The 18,597-nt window shown below is 34.4% G+C and overlaps 1 protein-coding gene across 1 annotated transcript in view; it reads left to right on the forward strand.

The window, feature by feature from the left end:
• The window catches only part of LOC118986735 (triadin-like), a 98,284-nt gene extending 82,172 nt beyond the window's left edge, over positions 1 to 16,112 (forward strand). Inside the window, exons 6-8 of the mRNA XM_037045833.1 lie at positions 6,576 to 6,635; positions 11,330 to 11,389; positions 14,841 to 16,112. Of these exons, the coding sequence (XP_036901728.1) occupies positions 6,576 to 6,635; positions 11,330 to 11,389; positions 14,841 to 15,088 (368 nt within the window). The 3' untranslated portion in view covers positions 15,089 to 16,112. The remainder of the gene's footprint in view (positions 1 to 6,575; positions 6,636 to 11,329; positions 11,390 to 14,840) is intronic.
• Positions 16,113 to 18,597: the final 2,485 nt, after the last annotated feature.

The raw sequence follows: 18,597 nt of genomic DNA on the forward strand, positions 1-18,597 counted from the left end.
CATAGAAGAGAGCAAACTTAAAAAGATTGGAACCTGGTGGTAAACATATAAGTAGAAGAGAGAACTTTGTCCATGATATCTCCTAGAGAAAGGGAGGGCCCTTTAGGCACTCAGAACAGTATGTTTGTGCTACATTCACCTGGACTAGCAGGTGTTCAGGTGCAGAACTGACTGCAGGGTATATATATATATATGTATGTATGTATCTCTATATCTATATATGTATATATAGATATAGTCTGTCTAGAGAAAGTCCGGCCATTGTTTATATAATGAGAATGGTTTGCATGACATGGACGTAACCTGGTAGCCAAGGAAAGTGGACTGGAATGTGCCTCCATGAACAATGAAAACTTCAGTGTACTAGTCAGTAGGGGTAGTACACACTGCTGTGTGAGCACATGTACTGTGTGGCCCTCACATTAAAAACTGAGTGAGTAGGGCAACAATATGCATCATATTTTGCTTTAGACTTGAATATTCCTTCTTGGAAACGATTCAGATGATTCAGAAGGCTTTTGGGGATGATGCAATGAGTGCAGCCAAATGAAAGTGTCACACAAATGCTTAAAAGATGGTCTAGAATCTGTTGAAAGTTATGCACATTCTGGAAGGAAGCCTGCAACAAGCAGAACACCTGAGAATGTCGAATACATATGGGCTGCAATCACCAAAGATCAGTGACTGACAGTGAAAGAACTAAAGGCTGATCTGGGGATTCCAAGAACTACTGTGTCCAAGACTTTGGCGTGGGATCATGGCATGAAATGTGTTATGGCAAAACTTTTTCAGTGGCTTCTGCTACCAGAGCAGAAGCAACACCATGCTGCAGTTGCTAATGACTTGATTCAAACCTCTATCAATGAACCATATTTCCTCAAGAATGTCATAACCAGAGATGAATCGTGGGTCTATGACTATGATCTGGAAATGAGGGTCCAGTCATCCCAATGGAAGTCTCCTGGTTCTCCACACCTAAAGAAGGTGCAGCCAAATCTCGGTGAGAACAACACCATGTTAACTGTGTTGTTTTGATTGGGAAGGTGTTGTCCATCATGAGTAGACCCCTCCAGGCCCAATAATCAGTAAGGAGTACTACCTCAACGTTCTTTGTTTGTTGAGAGATGCAACATTATGAAAAAATCCACAGCTATGGGCAACTGGTGGTCGGCAGCTTAGTCAAAACAATGTGCCAACTCATGCAGAATTGTTTGGCAAAACATCAAATCATCCAGGTGACTCACCTCTCCTACAACCCACTTGGTGCCCTGTGGCTTTGGGCTTTTCCCAAAACTAAAATCATCTTTGAAAAGGAAGAGATTTCAGACCATCAATGAGATTCAGGAAAATATGATGGGCAGTTGATGGTGATTCCAACAAAAGATTCTGGAGTGTTTAGAACAGTGGAAGAGACACTACAAGAACTGTGTGAGGTCCCAAGGTACCTGCTTTGAAGGGGACTGAGGCATCATTGTCCTGTGTACAATGTTTCTTGTATCTTCTTCAGTCAATGTCTCTATATTTAATAGTACAAGTATAGATACTTTCTGGACAGGATATATGTGTGTGTGTGTGTTTATTTTTCTACTACAACTCACATTTAATATTATTCTGTATTAGTTTCTGATGTACAGCACAGTGACTAGGAAATCATGTACTTTACAGAGTGGTCCCATTTTTAAAAGGGTAATTAATAACAATAATGATGATTGACTGGCTTAGGATCACTTCTGGGAAACCATTACAGAGCGGGAATCCTAAGTTGGCAAAAGATTTTGCTGAAGATTGAGGAGCAAAAGCTGAAAAGAACAGGACATTAAAATGCATCTAAATGTTATGGAGCCCTCTATGAAAACACTTTCAAAGCCAACAAATTAATTTAATTAGTTTGTATTGTATAAACTTTTATTTTACAAAATATATTTTCTTTTCCTCTCCGGCAGCAGGGAAAGATAAACCTGAAAAAAGAGACCAGAGGGCTCTCCACAAAGCTGTGCCTCACCTTCACAGTGACTGTTCACTGATGAGGAAGGAACTGTGGTTCTGACTCTGGCCGTGTAGTCCCAGGAGGAGGGGACATTAGTCATACGATTAAAATAGATTGGAAAGTAAAACTTACATTCTGGAATTTAAAATTATGTTTTGTGACTTAAAGCATATGTGTCAGATAAGTTTTACAAATGTGGGTAATTTGCCTAATCTTCACTTTAATGGTATATAACTAAATGTCATTTTATTATGAACAAAGTGTATAGATGCTATTGTAGAGTAGATGATAGATAACATGCTTAAAGAATCCAGTCAACACACTTTGGCCCTTAGAATGAGTTTGCAATTCTGAGATACACAAAAAACCTAGTTTGGGGGAAAGAATACTAGTGTGATAACTATACTTCTACGCTGCTCTTAGACGTCCGTGTTCCCTCCCCCACCTCCCACCTAGGGACAGATAGCTCAGGCTCATCGACCTCCTTAGCTTCCAACCAGCTTTAAAGTGGTATGCTTATATAAAATTAAAAATGACAAATTCTTCTTGTAGGAGGGATGAATAATAAAATCTATAAAATTTTCTGCACCAAAGAATACTTTTCCACTGAGTTTGTTATTATTATTTAAAATGTGTAGATATTTTGCCTGAACTCAGGATGGAAATTATACAAATCAGTTACAAAAAAGTGAAACATGCAGAGACATATGCACTAACCAAGAATACATCTGACATTTTTGTTTAGTGGTGGCTAAAGCAGAATTTTTTAGGGGGTTGAAATTAATATGTATTTTGCTCTTTTATAAGAAATGATGGATTTGAGCATGGATGTATATGAATTTTGTGAAGCTGTTTGAAACTTTGACATACTTAAAATTTATACACTGCTTCAGTGCTAATACCTTCCACAACAAAAACACTAGAAAGCTAAGAAACAGAGAAATTAATTAAGAGAAAAATCAGCAAAATCTATTACGGCTAACCGTGTTCCCCAAAGTCTTTTACCATATGGAAGTGTAATGGTTACTTGCTTTTCCACCTGGTTTCTTTTGATCTGAGCATTCAAGATTCATCCTGAACAGTAGCTCTGAGAATTCCAGAGTTTTGGTTAATTAAACTTATTTGCTAACCATCCATTGAAGAACACAGTAGTGTATACAAAACAGTACTTTAACATTTTTGGCACCCAAACTTTTGGTTTTTGAACTAAAAGCAGAGAGATCAGCAAAGATCTCTAAGAATCTGGCCCTGAATTCCTTCTGCTTAGCTGCTAGGCAGGCTTTGCTGGATAAGAACCTCAAGGTCAGGAGCACTGTGAGCTCTGATACACTTCAGAAAAGGACACAGAGCCTGACTGGCAGGTTGCCAGAGCCAAGCGCTGTGAAAGCACAAAGCACAGCTTGCAGAGTGCTGGAGTGGGACCATATGGGGAGGTTTGAGAGACACACTTCAGAGTTGAGTTGAGCTGAATGTTCTGGTCAGGGAAAGGTCAGAGTCTGGGCAAGTGCGGGAACAGCAGGGCCATGCCAACTCAGATGCCAAACATCAGGGCCATTCCAACTGGTGGATTCCACTTGTTTTTAATTATCAGCCTACCAAAGGGACTTTTGTTTCTTGTAAATAAGGATGACAAACAAATTAAGCTCCAGCAGGTGCAACAAGCTTATTTTATCCCGAGCTAAAACTGTCCTAGCTAAGAAAGAACCTGCCAAACAGATCTTGTAACAAAAAAAAGGTACTCTATTCTTCTTCTGTATTAAAACTTCAAGCTGTGGTTGTAAATAAAGAGATGCACAAGAAAATGCCATTGATGTAGCAGATGATTTCTATTTTACAACGATTGTTAAGACAGTGACTGGTGGCTGCATTGTTTTGGTGAAAGGAATTTTAAAACTTGGTATTTGAGGCCAGTCTTGCCAAAGTTTGGAGTTTCCATGCAAGATTTAGCGGCCGTCTGCCATTCTGAACAGGTCCCCTGGAGCACAGGTGTCCAGCTGCTGCACGAAACAGTATTACGGTGCCATTTCTGAGGGGCATAAGGAGATGCCAGCATTCAGGACTGGGTCTGCAAATCAAAACTTAGCCTGTGAGGAACCAGATTTTCCCACAGGGTAATAGGGGTCATTAATAATTCGGACTTTGAGTCCGAATTCAGCCCCCTTGCTCATCTGATTTCCTATTAATGCTCCCATTTACACCCATGCACATGTCAACTGGAAAATCCTCTGGTGCTGGGGGCAGCCAGCTGTCCACGGTGGGTGAGGTCAGGCCCTTCACAGAGGCAGTGACCCAGGGCAGGCGTCCTCCTGGGGATCTTGCCCGCCAGGATTCCAAAAGCACAGCTTATCTCTCACAAACATGGTCTCCCCTCGAGAACCTTTAAAAGAGGTTTTGTATTTGCCAAGATTTTATTTTGGTTTTGAGCTTAATTAATAGTTAGCCAAAGAAATCAAACTAAGTTATTTGTGGCTATGTGTGAATACTGATGTCTTCTCCTTATTTTGTCAGATATTTGTATTCAATTTACTAACTCAGAAACACCTAAAAAATCATTGAATGTGGAAAAACAATGTTTTATGATTTATTTTTCTCCTGTTTCTCATTGGGTTTGTATTACTTAAGGAATTTTTAACACATAAAAAATTTAAGTGAAACTGTTTGAAACAAACAGTGCTTGTTACGATCTATACTTCATCATTATGAATAGAATGGCCCTATAAAATAAAATTAACTCTTTGTAATATTTTAGAATTTCAGTTATGCAAAAAGACCTACTAAGAGTCCACTATGTGACAGACACCATATATGGTCAAACACAGACGCAAAAATAAAATAATATGCTGTAGTACTGTAGTCCTTAAAGAGGTTTCACTTACTGGGTATCAGATATATGAACAACTACAGTGTTGTTATGTAATAGTTAAAATAGAGTTATCCCCATGGTATAGTTGCTATATGACATAAGCAGAGATCAAAGAACATTTCATAGAGGTGAAGGCATTTGAGCCAGGATGGAAAGGGTGCATGGAGGGGAGGGAATGTGGGTGTGGGAATTCCAGGGGAAAGGCCAGCAGGCACAGATGCTTGACATCCACGGGGCCCATGGTCTGCTTGTGGAACTCTAAGAGCTTGTTGTAAGTGGAATGTAAAGTCCAATGGAAAATTCCTGGTGGATAAGATTGAGTTGATTAGCGAATGTCTGATCGACTAGAGCAGTAAGATATTTGTGTATTTGATATAACACCTGCTATGTGACGGACTCCATTCTTAAGTCATGAAGGAGATACTCTTTTAACTGGTCAATGATATAACCAGAATTGATGTTATCAATGTTACTCTAAGACAGAAAAATCTATACCTAAAAGTCAAGAGACTAGTCAGGATATTATTGTAATAATATGGGTAATAATAATATACCTAGTAAGTATATCCTACTTCAATTTTTGAAATTGTCTCTTTTCTCTTTCTCTCTGCACTCCTTTACTAGGTTAATTTCCCCTTGTCTTCCATATCTGTAAATATCACTTCTACCAAAGGGCCTCTCCATATGCACGGACTCGATTAGGTCTCATCGTGTGCACTGACATACCACTGGGAGTATTTGCTGCATAGTAATTATTCTAACTGCAATTAACCATCTTTGTGATTGTTTAGCATCCACCATCCATGAGCTTGGTGACCCTTGGATGACAGGAATGGAGTTCGTCTTATCTAGCAGGATCTTTAGCACTCGGCAGCTGCTCTTTCTGTATTTCGTGTACAGAAGTGATAGGCAGAAAATGTAATGTTGGATACAAGAAGATGGGGAAGAGAAGTATGAAACAAGTGTGAAAGTTTGATACAGGAAAAGAAATGGAAAATAAAAGGAAATCCCAGATCAGTCACATTTTTCTACCTTAGATGATTGGAGGTACCATCAGTAAGACGCATGACTAACTTGTGGGGTAAAATTATGACGTAAATTGGAACACTGCTAGATCAATTCATTGGATTGTAGTTCATATTAAATTAAATTCTGTTTTCTTTAAGGAATTGGGTGCCATCCTACTCTCATCTCACTATATTTTCCAAAACTTTTATTGTGAATTGTTTCTTTATTTTTTTTTTCAATTTTTTAAAATTTATTTAATTATTTTTCAAGTACAGTTTTCTGTCTATTACTCCCATCCCATCCCACCCCCCCATGAATTGTTTCTTTAGATGATTAACACATACTATTTAGGTTGATTATACTTCGCTTCAGCTTCAAAAGATTATCTCCTGTATAATTTTGTTCTCTTATTTTTGGCATTTCTCCAGAGTTGAGCTAGTCTCCTTTTCTATTTAATTAAGTTGAAGTTAAAGATTTGGAAAAGCTGAAGGATATTCTTATCTTTGCAATCAGATCGGGTTTTGGCATAAGTTTGTTCTGGGTGTGAAATAAAAATAGAAAAATGCTATAATTATCTTAACATTTAAACCTCTAGCTGTGTAAAATCTTGTCAGCTAAGGAAAGATTTTCAAAGGCAGAAAATAAGTTTTTGACATCAAAGATAATCTGATCATTTATTCTGTTTACTTAAAAAAAGCATTTTCTGTTTCTTTCCAGTTACACACCGAGAAAAAGACAAAGTAAAAGGAAAAGAAAAAGAAAAACCTGAAAAGAAAGGTACGGATTTTATCAGTGTTGTTTTTAGATATTGGTCCCTTCTATTTGGCCTCTGCTTCTTTAAATCTCATTTTAGATGCTCATAAACTTATGTTTTTACTTATATTGTTATAATTTCCTTAGAATAAAATCTGAAGAGAATAATTTCTGGATTAAAGAAAATAAAATACTTAAGACTCTTGAACTCTGTTACCAATTTACTGTCTAGAAAAGTTGTATCAGTTTTTCCTCTGGCAATTTTGAGACTGCCTTAGCCAATAATGAGGATGTCATTAGAGAAAATATTTGCCAATTTGATACATAAGAAAGCATACTTCATTATGTAACTTGCATCCTTTGATTACCTATTAGATTAGAGGTTTTAAAAAACCTTTTTCATTTTTATTTATTTGTTTAGAACACACAGTACAGATTCATAAAGATACATTGTTTATCATGTGAAGATCCATTGTGAAAAGCTTCCTGCCTTGTTCCGACCTTTCAAATTCCAATTCCATCCTTCCTACACACACACACACACACACACACACACACAGTAAACCACTTTTATACATTTATGAGATAACACAGTATATTGTGTACTCCTTTTTTTAACACAAAACCTAGCATGTCCTCTATTCTGGTTTTTAAAATTTATCAATATGTTCTAGAGAATTTCCAATATCAGTACATAGTTAATTTCTCATTCTCTTTTAAAAAACTGNTTTAACTTGCATCCTTTGATTACCTATTAGATTAGAGGTTTTAAAAAACCTTTTTCGTTTTTATTTATTTGTTTAGAACACACAGTACAGATTCATAAAGATACAGTTTATCATGTGAAGATCCATTGTGAAAAGCTTCCTGCCTTGTTCCCACCTTTCAAATTCCAATTCCATCCTTCCTACACACACACACACACACACACACACACACATAGTAAACCACTTTTATACATTTATGAGATAACACAGTATATTGTGTACTCCTTTTTTTAACACAAAACCTAGCATGTCCTCTATTCTGGTTTTTAAAATTTATCAATATGTTCTAGAGAATTTCCAATATCAGTACATAGTTAATTTCTCATTCTCTTTTAAAAAACTGCATTTAAACAAACATTGTTTCACTTTATTTTTAACTGCTTGTTATCTGAAGATTTAAGGAGTTAAGCACATGTTTTAGCAATTTTTTTTGTAACTATAACACTCATTACCTAGTCCTCCTGGTGATATGCGTGCATGTCATTTTGGTATATGTCTCTGGTCTGTTACTTTTTCAAATATTTTTCTCAGTTTTATAGTTAATGTAAAGGTTTCTGTCTGTGTGAATAGACATGTATGAGTGTGTATATGTTGAAAGTCAAAATTTTATGTGGCTAAAAAAGTTAATATTTTCTTTAGGATTTTTTCTGCTTTTAAATCTTTATCCGAAGATGAAATCAATACCTATTAAAATTTCATTAAGTTTCAACAATTATTTTTATATTTCATATTTTATTTTAATTCATCAATAATCCATTTCAATGTATGATATGAAGTAAAATTCTCCTTTACTTGTTTATTTTTGTTTTAGAGTAGATTATGTCTTGTATACTTGGGCTAGATTTCAGTTGATTTATGTATCCACAATATGTATCACCTGCTAAATTATCTTGTTTTGTGGAACATTCCATTTAGCTGGGATGTTTTATGATATTTATGAATCAGATCAGTTGAAACATGCTTCAATCTTTATACCTACCATTGAAAATTTGAATTAGAAGGTTATTTTATGAATGTTCACTTATTAATAATATCCACATATTTCAGTAGGGCCATCTTTTCACCTTTTCTTTTCTAGAAATAGGTGCCCATTTCCTATCTGCTATTGAGTTATGCAGAGTTATTACAATCAGATTCTGTGTACTCTAACCAAATGAAATGCTGTGATATTTCTTATGATGTTTTTCAGCCTACACAGTGGCTAAATTTTTTTGTTAAAAAATATGTTGCCCTTTAATTGTAAGTGCTGCAAGAAAATTGTCTAAATTGAAAATCAGAAACAAAATGCTCCATGGTAAATGCCTTTTTATGTACTGTATACTAACTAAAGGAGTTTGTTTTTATGATATTATTATGTTTTAGCCCCATCACCTTGTGTCAATTGTGCCCTGCTTAGCCTGGCGTAGCGCTCCTTCAGCTATTGCCCGAGTCATTACCCATAATTCCAAATGGTACTGGAGATTTCTGTGGTGCAAACCAAGAGGTGGAGCAGCTAAAACCCCAAAGGGAAAGCCGAGCGCCATCTCGGTAGCTCTGCAGCTGCCAGGATCACTTAGTCTTCAGATGGACGTTGTGCTGTAAGCTATGAGATTGGTATTAAATCTGCAAGATTCAGGGAAAACCATTCATGGGTGATTATTTTTTACTACAGCAGATGCACTATCTCATTTGATTTAATCAAATTTATCAAGGCAACATTAGTTAACAAGATTATATGTTTCAAGTATACAGTACTATAATACATCATCTGTATATTACATTGTGTGCTTACCACCCAAACTTTAGTTTCCATCCATCATCATATATTTATTTATCACCTTCACCCTCTTGTACCTCCAAACCCGTCTTCCCTCTTGGTAGTCACATACTGTTGTCTGCATCAATTAGAATTTTTTTTTGCTTTGTTTATTCATTTGTCTGTTGCTTTCTCTTTCCCAACCTGCAAATGAGTGAAATCATATGGTTCTTGTTCTTTTCCATCTAACTTATTTTACTTAACATTCTATTCTCAAGATCTATCCATGTTGTCACAAGTGGCAGTATTTCATCTTCTCTTATGGCTGAATAATATTCCATAGTATATATACATACCATATCTTCTTCATATAATCATCTATTAAAGGATACTTGTGGTTGGCCACCATAAGTAATGATTCAATTAACATAGGAATACATATATCCTTATGAAGAAATGTTGTCAAATTTTGTGAGGAGATACCCAGAAGAGGGATTGCTGGGTCATACAGTAGCTCTATTCTTAAGGTTTTAAGGAAGCTTCATACTGTTTTCAATAGTGGCTGTACCAGTTTACATTCCCACCAGCAGTCTGAGGGTTCCTATTCTCCATATCCTCTCCAAAACTTAATATCTCTTGTCCTGTTTTTTTTTATTTTAAAGATTTTATTTATCTTTAGAGAGGAAGGGAAAGAGAGAGGGAGAGAAACATCAATGTATGGTTGCCCCTCGTGGGTCCCCTGCCGGGAACTGGCCTGCAACCCAGGCATGTACCCTGACTGGGAATCAAACCGCGATTGTCTGGTTTGCAGGCCCGGGCTCAATCCACTGAGCTACACCGGCCAGGGCCCTTGTCTTGTTAATAGCCATTCTAACAGCTGTGAGATGGTATCTCATTGTGGTTTTGATTTTCATTTCCCTCAAAGCTGGTGAAGTTGAGTATTTTTTTCATATCTGTTGGCCATTTATGTGTCTTCTTGGGAAAAGTGTATGTCAGGTCCTCTGTCCAATTTTAAATTGGATTGTGTTGTTGTTGTTGTTGAGTTCTTTTTATTCTTTATGTATTTGGGTATTAGCCCTTTATTGAGGGTATTGTCTGAGAGTATAGACTATACTTTAAAAGAACAATTCTTAAACACATATTTTAAGCATATTTTTATAGTATAAGTGAAGCTGATAGACATTACTATTATATATTGTTGGAGAAATGGAAAGAATTTGGGCTCAATTTTTAAGCAATAATTTGGCTCTTTCCTTACCCCACCTATTTAATTAAGTCTATATTATCATTTAATCTTCTGTGATTTATTTAATTATCATTATTTTCTTCAATAAATAGTATGTAAATGTTGAGAATGTGTGGTGACTTGGGTAAGTGACAAACCACATAGGTTTATATATTTGAATTATAAGAAAAAGCTACATGTGCTATTATACTTCTCAGGACTCTTTCCCTTAAACTATTGAAAGATACAAAGTTTTACCAGTCTATGGAAGTAAACTTTAAGTTCATAAAATAAATTCTTCTTGGTTTATTAATACATTACATAGATAATGAAATGTATAATATTTCAGGTGTCATATTTAATATTCTTTAATTAAGAAGCTGCATTCATTCTTTATAATTACTTATTTTTTTAATTGAGATAAATCAGCCAAAGTTACTATCCCCAAGAAGTATTGGGAAACATTTTTTGTTGTCAGAGTCTCCTTAGGGTGGATGGCATTTGGTGAGCCAGGACCAGAGAAGCTAAGCATTTTGTCAATGCACGAGACAGTCCAACCTCGTGAGATCTATTTAGTGGCGTCCTTGTTGATGAATACTGTGCGTAATCAAAGCTCTAGTCTTGATTTAAATATTTCTTTTTTATTAATCCTAAAGAGAGTACTTCTTTCTGATAAAATATCTTTCAACAAATACTTATAAAATTGCTCTCTCTCATTTTGTCTTTCTTGAAAACTTTATCTGTTTGTAATAATGAATTTAAAAAGGAAAATGAGAGTAGTGTTCAAAATGCTTTCTAAGTCTTAACGCTAACTCTTTAAAACTGGGCTCTATTCAGTTATTATTGCGTTGGTGACTCTTTATTCCCTAATTAGACTCACTAATGTATACGTCTTTGAAATAGTTCATGATTTTGGTAGCTGTGAAACTGAGGTAAAGAGAAAGGCTGGTCTATAAATCTACTAAATCTAATATAAACTTTTCTGTTTAAGCAACTCACAAGGAAAAAATTGAGAAAAAAGAAAGACCAGAAACAAAGACAGTGGCAAAAGGTAAATTTTCCCTTTATTATTTCTGTAATTAAATTATTTTCCTGTTAAAGTTTACATTTTGGGGTAACAGTAGGGTGATTGTAATCATTCAGTGTTTCCTTACATAAAACTAATTTGGTCTTACATTTTAAATTTAATATTGAAAGATGAATAGAATTGAATACTTAAGAAAACAGAGCACCTCAACATATGAAAGGAGAATAGAGAGCCTTCCCATAGGTGGTCAGCCCTCGTGACAGTCATTCCCTGGTGTCACGCCAGTGGCTATGTTATAGTACATGGCAAACAGGAGTTTGCAGAAATAGTTAAGATTGATCTAAAATGCAGAGATTTTCCTGGATTATCCAGATGGGCTCAATGCAATCTTGTGAACATTTAAAAGCATAACAAAGGTGCAAAAAAGAAAGATTTGAAGTGTGAAAAGCACTTCCCCCATGGCTGGCTTGAAAAGTGAGGAGGGCATGTGGAGAGTGTGAGCAGAATTCTGCCAACAATACTCTTCCCAGAGCCTCTGGAAAGAAATGCAGCTCTGTTGAAAACTTGGTTTTAGCCTTGTGGAACCTAAATAGAGAATATAGTTGAGCCACCTTGTGCCAAGACTTTCGAACCATGGAAACCGATAGATATTAAATGAAAGTTGTTTGAAGAAGATGTTTTTGATAATTTGTTACTACAGCAATAGGAAATTGAGACAATATATATTTTATAGCTTTTGACCAGTATTATACCTTGAGCTTGATTTTTAAAATTTAGAATTTATGATTTAATTTTTAAAAAGAAAAAGTAATGCATACATCTTGATTAATATTTTCACTATTCAAGACCCCAAGTTTCTTAATGATAAGCCAAAACAATCAATTAGAATATCAATGTAATGTTGAGTATGTGGAGGATTGCATGTACCAGCTTTTACTATTCTAAATTTGTCTACGAACTGTTTGTTGCTAGAAAAATATAAATTCTACCTGATAGTTCAATGTCTATTAAATTTTGATTTCCTCTTTATATTTTAAAATACAAGTTTTATGTAATCAGTACAGAGATCTTAATCCAGCATTTTTGAGGGACAAGTCATTTAGATTAAAATTCAGATCTATTTTCAAAATTCAATGGGTTTATCTATACAGTGTTAAATAATTAGATATTTGAGGCAAATACAATTTTATTTCATTTTTCAATGAGATAACCAAGTATCATTTTATAGAAGTTAAGATGGTAGAATTGCAAATTGACACTTTTTTCCTAGAAGGTAGCATTTAGTCTCAAGTTGATATTTATAACTAAATAGATGTTATTTTATTCTATTTAGTTCTCTTTGTTGACATATTTGAATGAAAATAAATTCATATAAATTTATAAATCTACAAATATATATATAAGAAACTGACCTCCAGGAAAAGGTCAATGTGGCCTGATCATGTAACTAGTATGTAATAGCACTAAGACAAAATCCAAGTGACCTATGTATAAATCAAACATTCTCTCCAAAGATTATAAGATAAATGATTCAATTATTTCTTTAATAAATATGTATTTAATACTATATTAGTTATGTATTGCCGTGAGGAAAAAAAGCACATATTTTTAGGCTAAAGTCAATATAAGTATATAATTTCACAGTTTCTATGACCCAAGAGTCTGTGCATGGGTTAGCTCAGTCTTGGCTTCACAATGACTCACAGGACTGCAGTGTTAGACTGGGCAGTAGTCCCAACTGAGGTCTCAGCTGGGGAAATGAATGTTTCCAGGTTCATTTACATATATATTGACAGGATTCAGTTCTTCAAGGCCTGTTGAATGAGGGGCCCAGTTCTTTCTGATTGTGGACTGGAGACCATCCTTAGTTTTTTGTCATGTGGGTCTCACTAGTATGATAGCTGGCTTCATCAAACCTAGCAAGAAAGAAACCGATATCAAAAGGAGGGAGGTAACAATCTTATGTAGACTAATTGTGGAGTCACATATTATTGGTTAATAGTGAACTTTTAGGCCAACCCATTTTCAGGGGTAAAGGATTATATAAAGGTATGAATATAAAGAGGTGAGGATCACTGGGGCTAAGTTGAGTCAACCTGGCCTGCCACAAATCATAAATACTTTATTTACATAGTTATGTTTTTATGAAGTCATAGATGTAAACAGACTATGCATGCAAATGTATATATGTGTATGTATATGTGTATCAACATCTCCCTGAAAAATTTCTGAGGAACAGTGCTTTGGGGTATGTCGGTCCATTTAATAATATATAGCACTGCAGACAATTCTGGTTTGGCAATCATCAGGCATTATCAATGTTCTCTTTGCTCTTCCCTAGACCTCTCAATATTGTCTTAGTTCCAAATTATTGTTTAGGGCACTAAAGTCAAGGTACTTGATTAAATATTTTCATCAAATTCTTCAACATGAGTGACAATAAAGGTTAACTATCACACTGATAAATAACATGAGAGGACAGCATTGTAGTATACTTATTTCGGTATCTATTCATTATGTGTGATCCCTTAGAATACATAATGTCCAATCTGCAGAATCTATTGTAAATAACTTTCCACAAATGTGTGCTATATTATTATTGCTTTAAACAAATAATTGAGATTTGTATTCCCAGTTTCCTCCTTCCAAATATACATGATATCAAAATAAAAATATGGTTGTATAGAAAATACATATATGTAATCTAATTCATAGATATCTATACCTATTTCAATTTATAGCTCTTCATGTTTACTAAGATAATTTATGTACTTTAAAAGTCATTAGTTATTATTTCTGACTTAGGATTGGCAGGACTTAATGTCAATTCTTGCTCCCTTTTTGTTCTTTAAAACCAAGTCATTAGAAAATGAATGTCTTGGAGTCATCGTTTAAAGGATTTTGTCATTTTATTCCTATTAGTCACCACCAGTGCAAGTAATTTTACATTTGCATTCCTAATAGTTATCTTTTAAAAACACTGTATTGACAGCTAAGTCTCTTGAATGACTTTTAAGATATTCAATTGTGGAAGAAAATGATTCTATCCATTTAACTGATCTCTTGAATTGAGCTTTTTGGTTTGAGAATGGTTTTTCATTGAGCACACCTGTATATATATCCCCTGTATATTTTAAATGCCTCCTTATTACCATACCAAGTCCCTAACTACCTGAAAAAACAATGTCTTCATGTACAAATTAGGGAAGAGTCCGACATTATTTTCTCCTCCTCCTCCTCCTCTTCCTTCTACTTGGTTCTCTAGCATGGCACTTCATAAACTATAAAAATATAGTTTTATAAAACTATAAAAACTATAAAAATGTCAGATAATGGTGTTTATGTCAAGTATTTATCTCAAGGTACTATTTTTCTACTCTCTTTCTTTTAAAATTGTTTTTAACAACCAGCAAAGGGTGAAATGTTGTGCTGGTAAATGAACAAAAGTAATTCGACTTTCCTTACACCTACATAGAAGAGAAGAAAACCAGGACTAAGGAGAAGACAGAAGAAAAGACTAAAAAGGAACTGAGAGGTGGGAAACAGGAGAAAGTGAAGCAAACAGCTGCCAAAGTAAAAGAAGTACAGAAAGCACCACCCAAACCCAAAGAAAAGGACGAGAAAGAGACTGTAGCTGTGTCCAAGCATGAACAGAAAGGTAAACATTCAGATGAGGCTGCTACAGGTTCTAAGGGAACAATGGGCAAGAAGCAGATACAGTGAAATTGTAATCTGAAAAAGACTGAGATCAGACACCAAATGGGAGAGAAATACTTGTATAAATGAATATACCTGGAAAGAAGTATAATAAGTTAGGAATTAAAATTTATTCATAGAACTACCCAAATGTGTCCACATATTTAAAGATGAACTTTTAAGTATTTATAAAAGAGGATTTGAGTTAATATCTGAAGTTATTTAAAGATCGGTGATAAACACTGAATTCTTGAAAAGTGGGATTTTTATTAAGATGTGGAACAAAAATTGTCAGTGTATACTCTTTGGAGAAAAGTAGATCAGGAAAAATAATCATTCTCATGGAGTGTTTCAGGGGTTATATGTTTATCTGTGTATTGAATAAACATTATAAAAAGTATCCATACATTCCTGTTGCTTCTGCAAGGGCACATAATTTAGAATATACATCAAATTATTAAACTAAGTTAATTTACTAGGCAGGAAGGTGTAAGGAAAAGAACTCTCACATTTCTTTGCCAGCTTCTATGGCTACATGCATGTGAGGCTTCTATCTGACATATCGTGCTGGTCCTCAGCAAGAGTGATGTCAGACTTACATCCCTATTGATAGTAATAAAGCATTTAAGTAGAGATGAAATACAATCCCAAACATGTTTTATCGAAGGGTGCTAGGGAAACATGAAAGGGTGGAGTTTTACAAGGGCAGCTGAAGGCCTTATTGTCTCACAGTTCGGTTCCTCCCTGAATCTGTCCTTCCCTGAGTCCATTCCTGGCACTGGCTGCTGCTACGTGGTCCCAAGTCTCCCAGGGCAGAATGTGGAATCTCCTCTGTAGTGACTGTTTCTACGCAGGTTTCTTAGGGGTGTTGCAAAGTAATATTTTTCTTTACTCTGATAGGTTAGAATACTTTTATTTGTGGGCTAAAATTAAGAAATGGTTTCTAGGATATTTTAATGAACATATTTTATAACTTACTGAATAAGCTAGTTGAACAGTGAAATTTAAAGTAACTTTTCCTATTATAAGGTGTAAGATATAAAATTTGCAATCCACACATTTTTTTAAAGATTCCAAATAAAAATCAGCTATATGGTATTTGTTTTTGCAATCCATTCTTGTATTTATTTTTGGCTCATTTTATCCTTGAATTCAAAAGCAATATTCATAAATATTTATTTATATATTGAGTAAGAAGAAAAGCATTCAAAAAGGGAATAGAAGGAAGGAACAAAAAAGTTAAAACCTAGGCCCTGGCTGGTGTAGCTCAGTGGATTGAGCTCAGGCCTGCGAACCAGAAGATCGCGGTTCGATTCCCAGTCAGGGCACATGCCTGGGTTGCAGTCTGGTTCCCTGCAGGCCAACTCCCAGCAGAGGACGCACGAAAGGCAACTATACATTGATGTTTCTCTCCCTCTCTCCTTCCCCTCTAAAGATAAATAAATAAATAAATACAATATTTAAAAAAAAAAGTTAAAACCTAAAAAATAATTTTTTAGTTATTCACACAATTTTTAACTTAGGTAATTTTTATTTATTTCAATATAATTTTTAAAGATAGAAATGGAGTTCAAACTGGGGATCCCCAAACCATTTTTCAATGTTAAATATAATACTATTTTTTAAAAATTAAAAATAGTAATTATTGACTCTCTTAAAGCTATATGTTATTTATGAAATAATTTGAGTAAAAAAATACATAGTAAATAAAAAATATTTTGAATGGATAATTTTACTGTGATGGTAAACAGAAAAATTAATCTTCTGATTTATCGACACATTATTTTAAATGATTATCAATATCCTAAAATGCATTGCATTTTAAATTGTCTTTTAAAAAAGAAAATAATCACATGAAACAAGACAAAAATGCCACTAAGAACTAAGTAGAAATATGAATACAGTTTTTTATGTTTATTTGTAGCATATTTGGCTTGGGAGAGGTGTATATTACTGATGGAGACACATCACCAGAACATTTTCAAATAATAACATTTCAAATAAATACTTATTTTCCTGGTCACATATATTGTATTTTATTTCTATCAATAATAAGAATTATTAAACATAAAATTATATTACTATTTTCACTTTCAATCTATTGTTTTTTATTTCCATGTGAAGAGCTATTTATCTATTAAAAAGACATTCAAATTTTACTTAAAATTAAAAACAAAAGCACAAATGTGATTTTATCAGCTGAACAAATGCATTTGCTAAAGTGAACCTTCTCACTGAGAACTGCTACCATCAATTAAATAAATGTATCATTAGGTAAGTCATCAAAAATTTAACATCTGATATATCTCTTCAGACACATTAAGCAAAGATGTAAGAGCATTTATTTATGAAATCTAATCACATTATGATTTTAACCAAACATAAAGACTTTTTAAAATAATCTACTTGTGAGGTGGCTTTGATTTTGAGACTCTTGTACTGATGATTTAGTAAAATTGTTGAATATGTTCTCTTTTGGGAAAGAGAATATTGATTTCCTTAGCTTAAATTAAGCCTAATGAGTTTGAGGTATTCTTTTCATATACATTTCTAAATAGTTCTTTTTGAATAAATATAGGAAAGAGATTACTTATTGGAAAGAGATTTCTACATGGAGAACACACACTTATTGGTAATTATTTAATTATACAGGGTGGACAAAAGTAGATTTACAGTCATAATATAAATAAGTAATATAGTAGTTAATAAATAATAATGCAAGACTCAAATCTGTGTTTCATGGACTCACAGCTGTCAACCTACTTTTGCCTACCCCTGTGTAGTGTACATGCAAATATATTCATATGCGATTGCCCTTAGTATTATTTCTATAAACAACATATTTCTATTTAAAATGATGGGAATAAGATTTGTAAGTATATACATGTCTACCATAAACTTATCTGCATAATTGTATGTCATGTCATCTAATTTTTATAACCATCTTAATCTGTTTGAAGTAAGATGAGAAGGGTTGACGTGATCGAACATTGCTCCCTGATTTTCTGATGGGCTGTTGCAAATTTGGGCGGGAGGAAATATCAAACCTCCCCACTGCTATGCTCATTCTTCTTCCTTCCATCCTTCCCTCCTTCCTTCGGAACTACTATCTAGATATTTGTGTGTCAGGAAGAAAAATATAGCTAATGTGAATTTCTATAGAGCACTGACCACATGGGCTCAGTCCTCATTAGAATTTTTTAAAAACTTGCTTCCTGCTGACATTCTGCACCCAAAATGCACTTTTTCTCAGCTGCCACTCTGCAGGGAGCACTGAGGAGGCAGCAGGTGAATGACATCCACCATTGTTCCCTGAGAGTCAGAAAGGAGAGAAATGGACAGTGTGTTATCCTTAGACGGATATTCATTTCAGAAAAAAAATACTAAGAACTGGTGATCAAATATGACGTTACCTTTTGTGAATTATTATTGCCTAACTTTGAAGACAGAATGATAGAACAGTTCAGATTTTCTCAAAGAAAAAAATTTCTATTTCAATATTTGAATTATGTGTAAAAACATTTTTATAAAATAAA

The sequence above is a fragment of the Sturnira hondurensis genome, unplaced genomic scaffold (assembly GCF_014824575.4).
Source record: "Sturnira hondurensis isolate 20B ecotype Veracruz unplaced genomic scaffold, ASM1482457v3 Scaffold0004474, whole genome shotgun sequence".
NCBI classification, from domain to species: Eukaryota; Metazoa; Chordata; class Mammalia; order Chiroptera; family Phyllostomidae; genus Sturnira; species Sturnira hondurensis.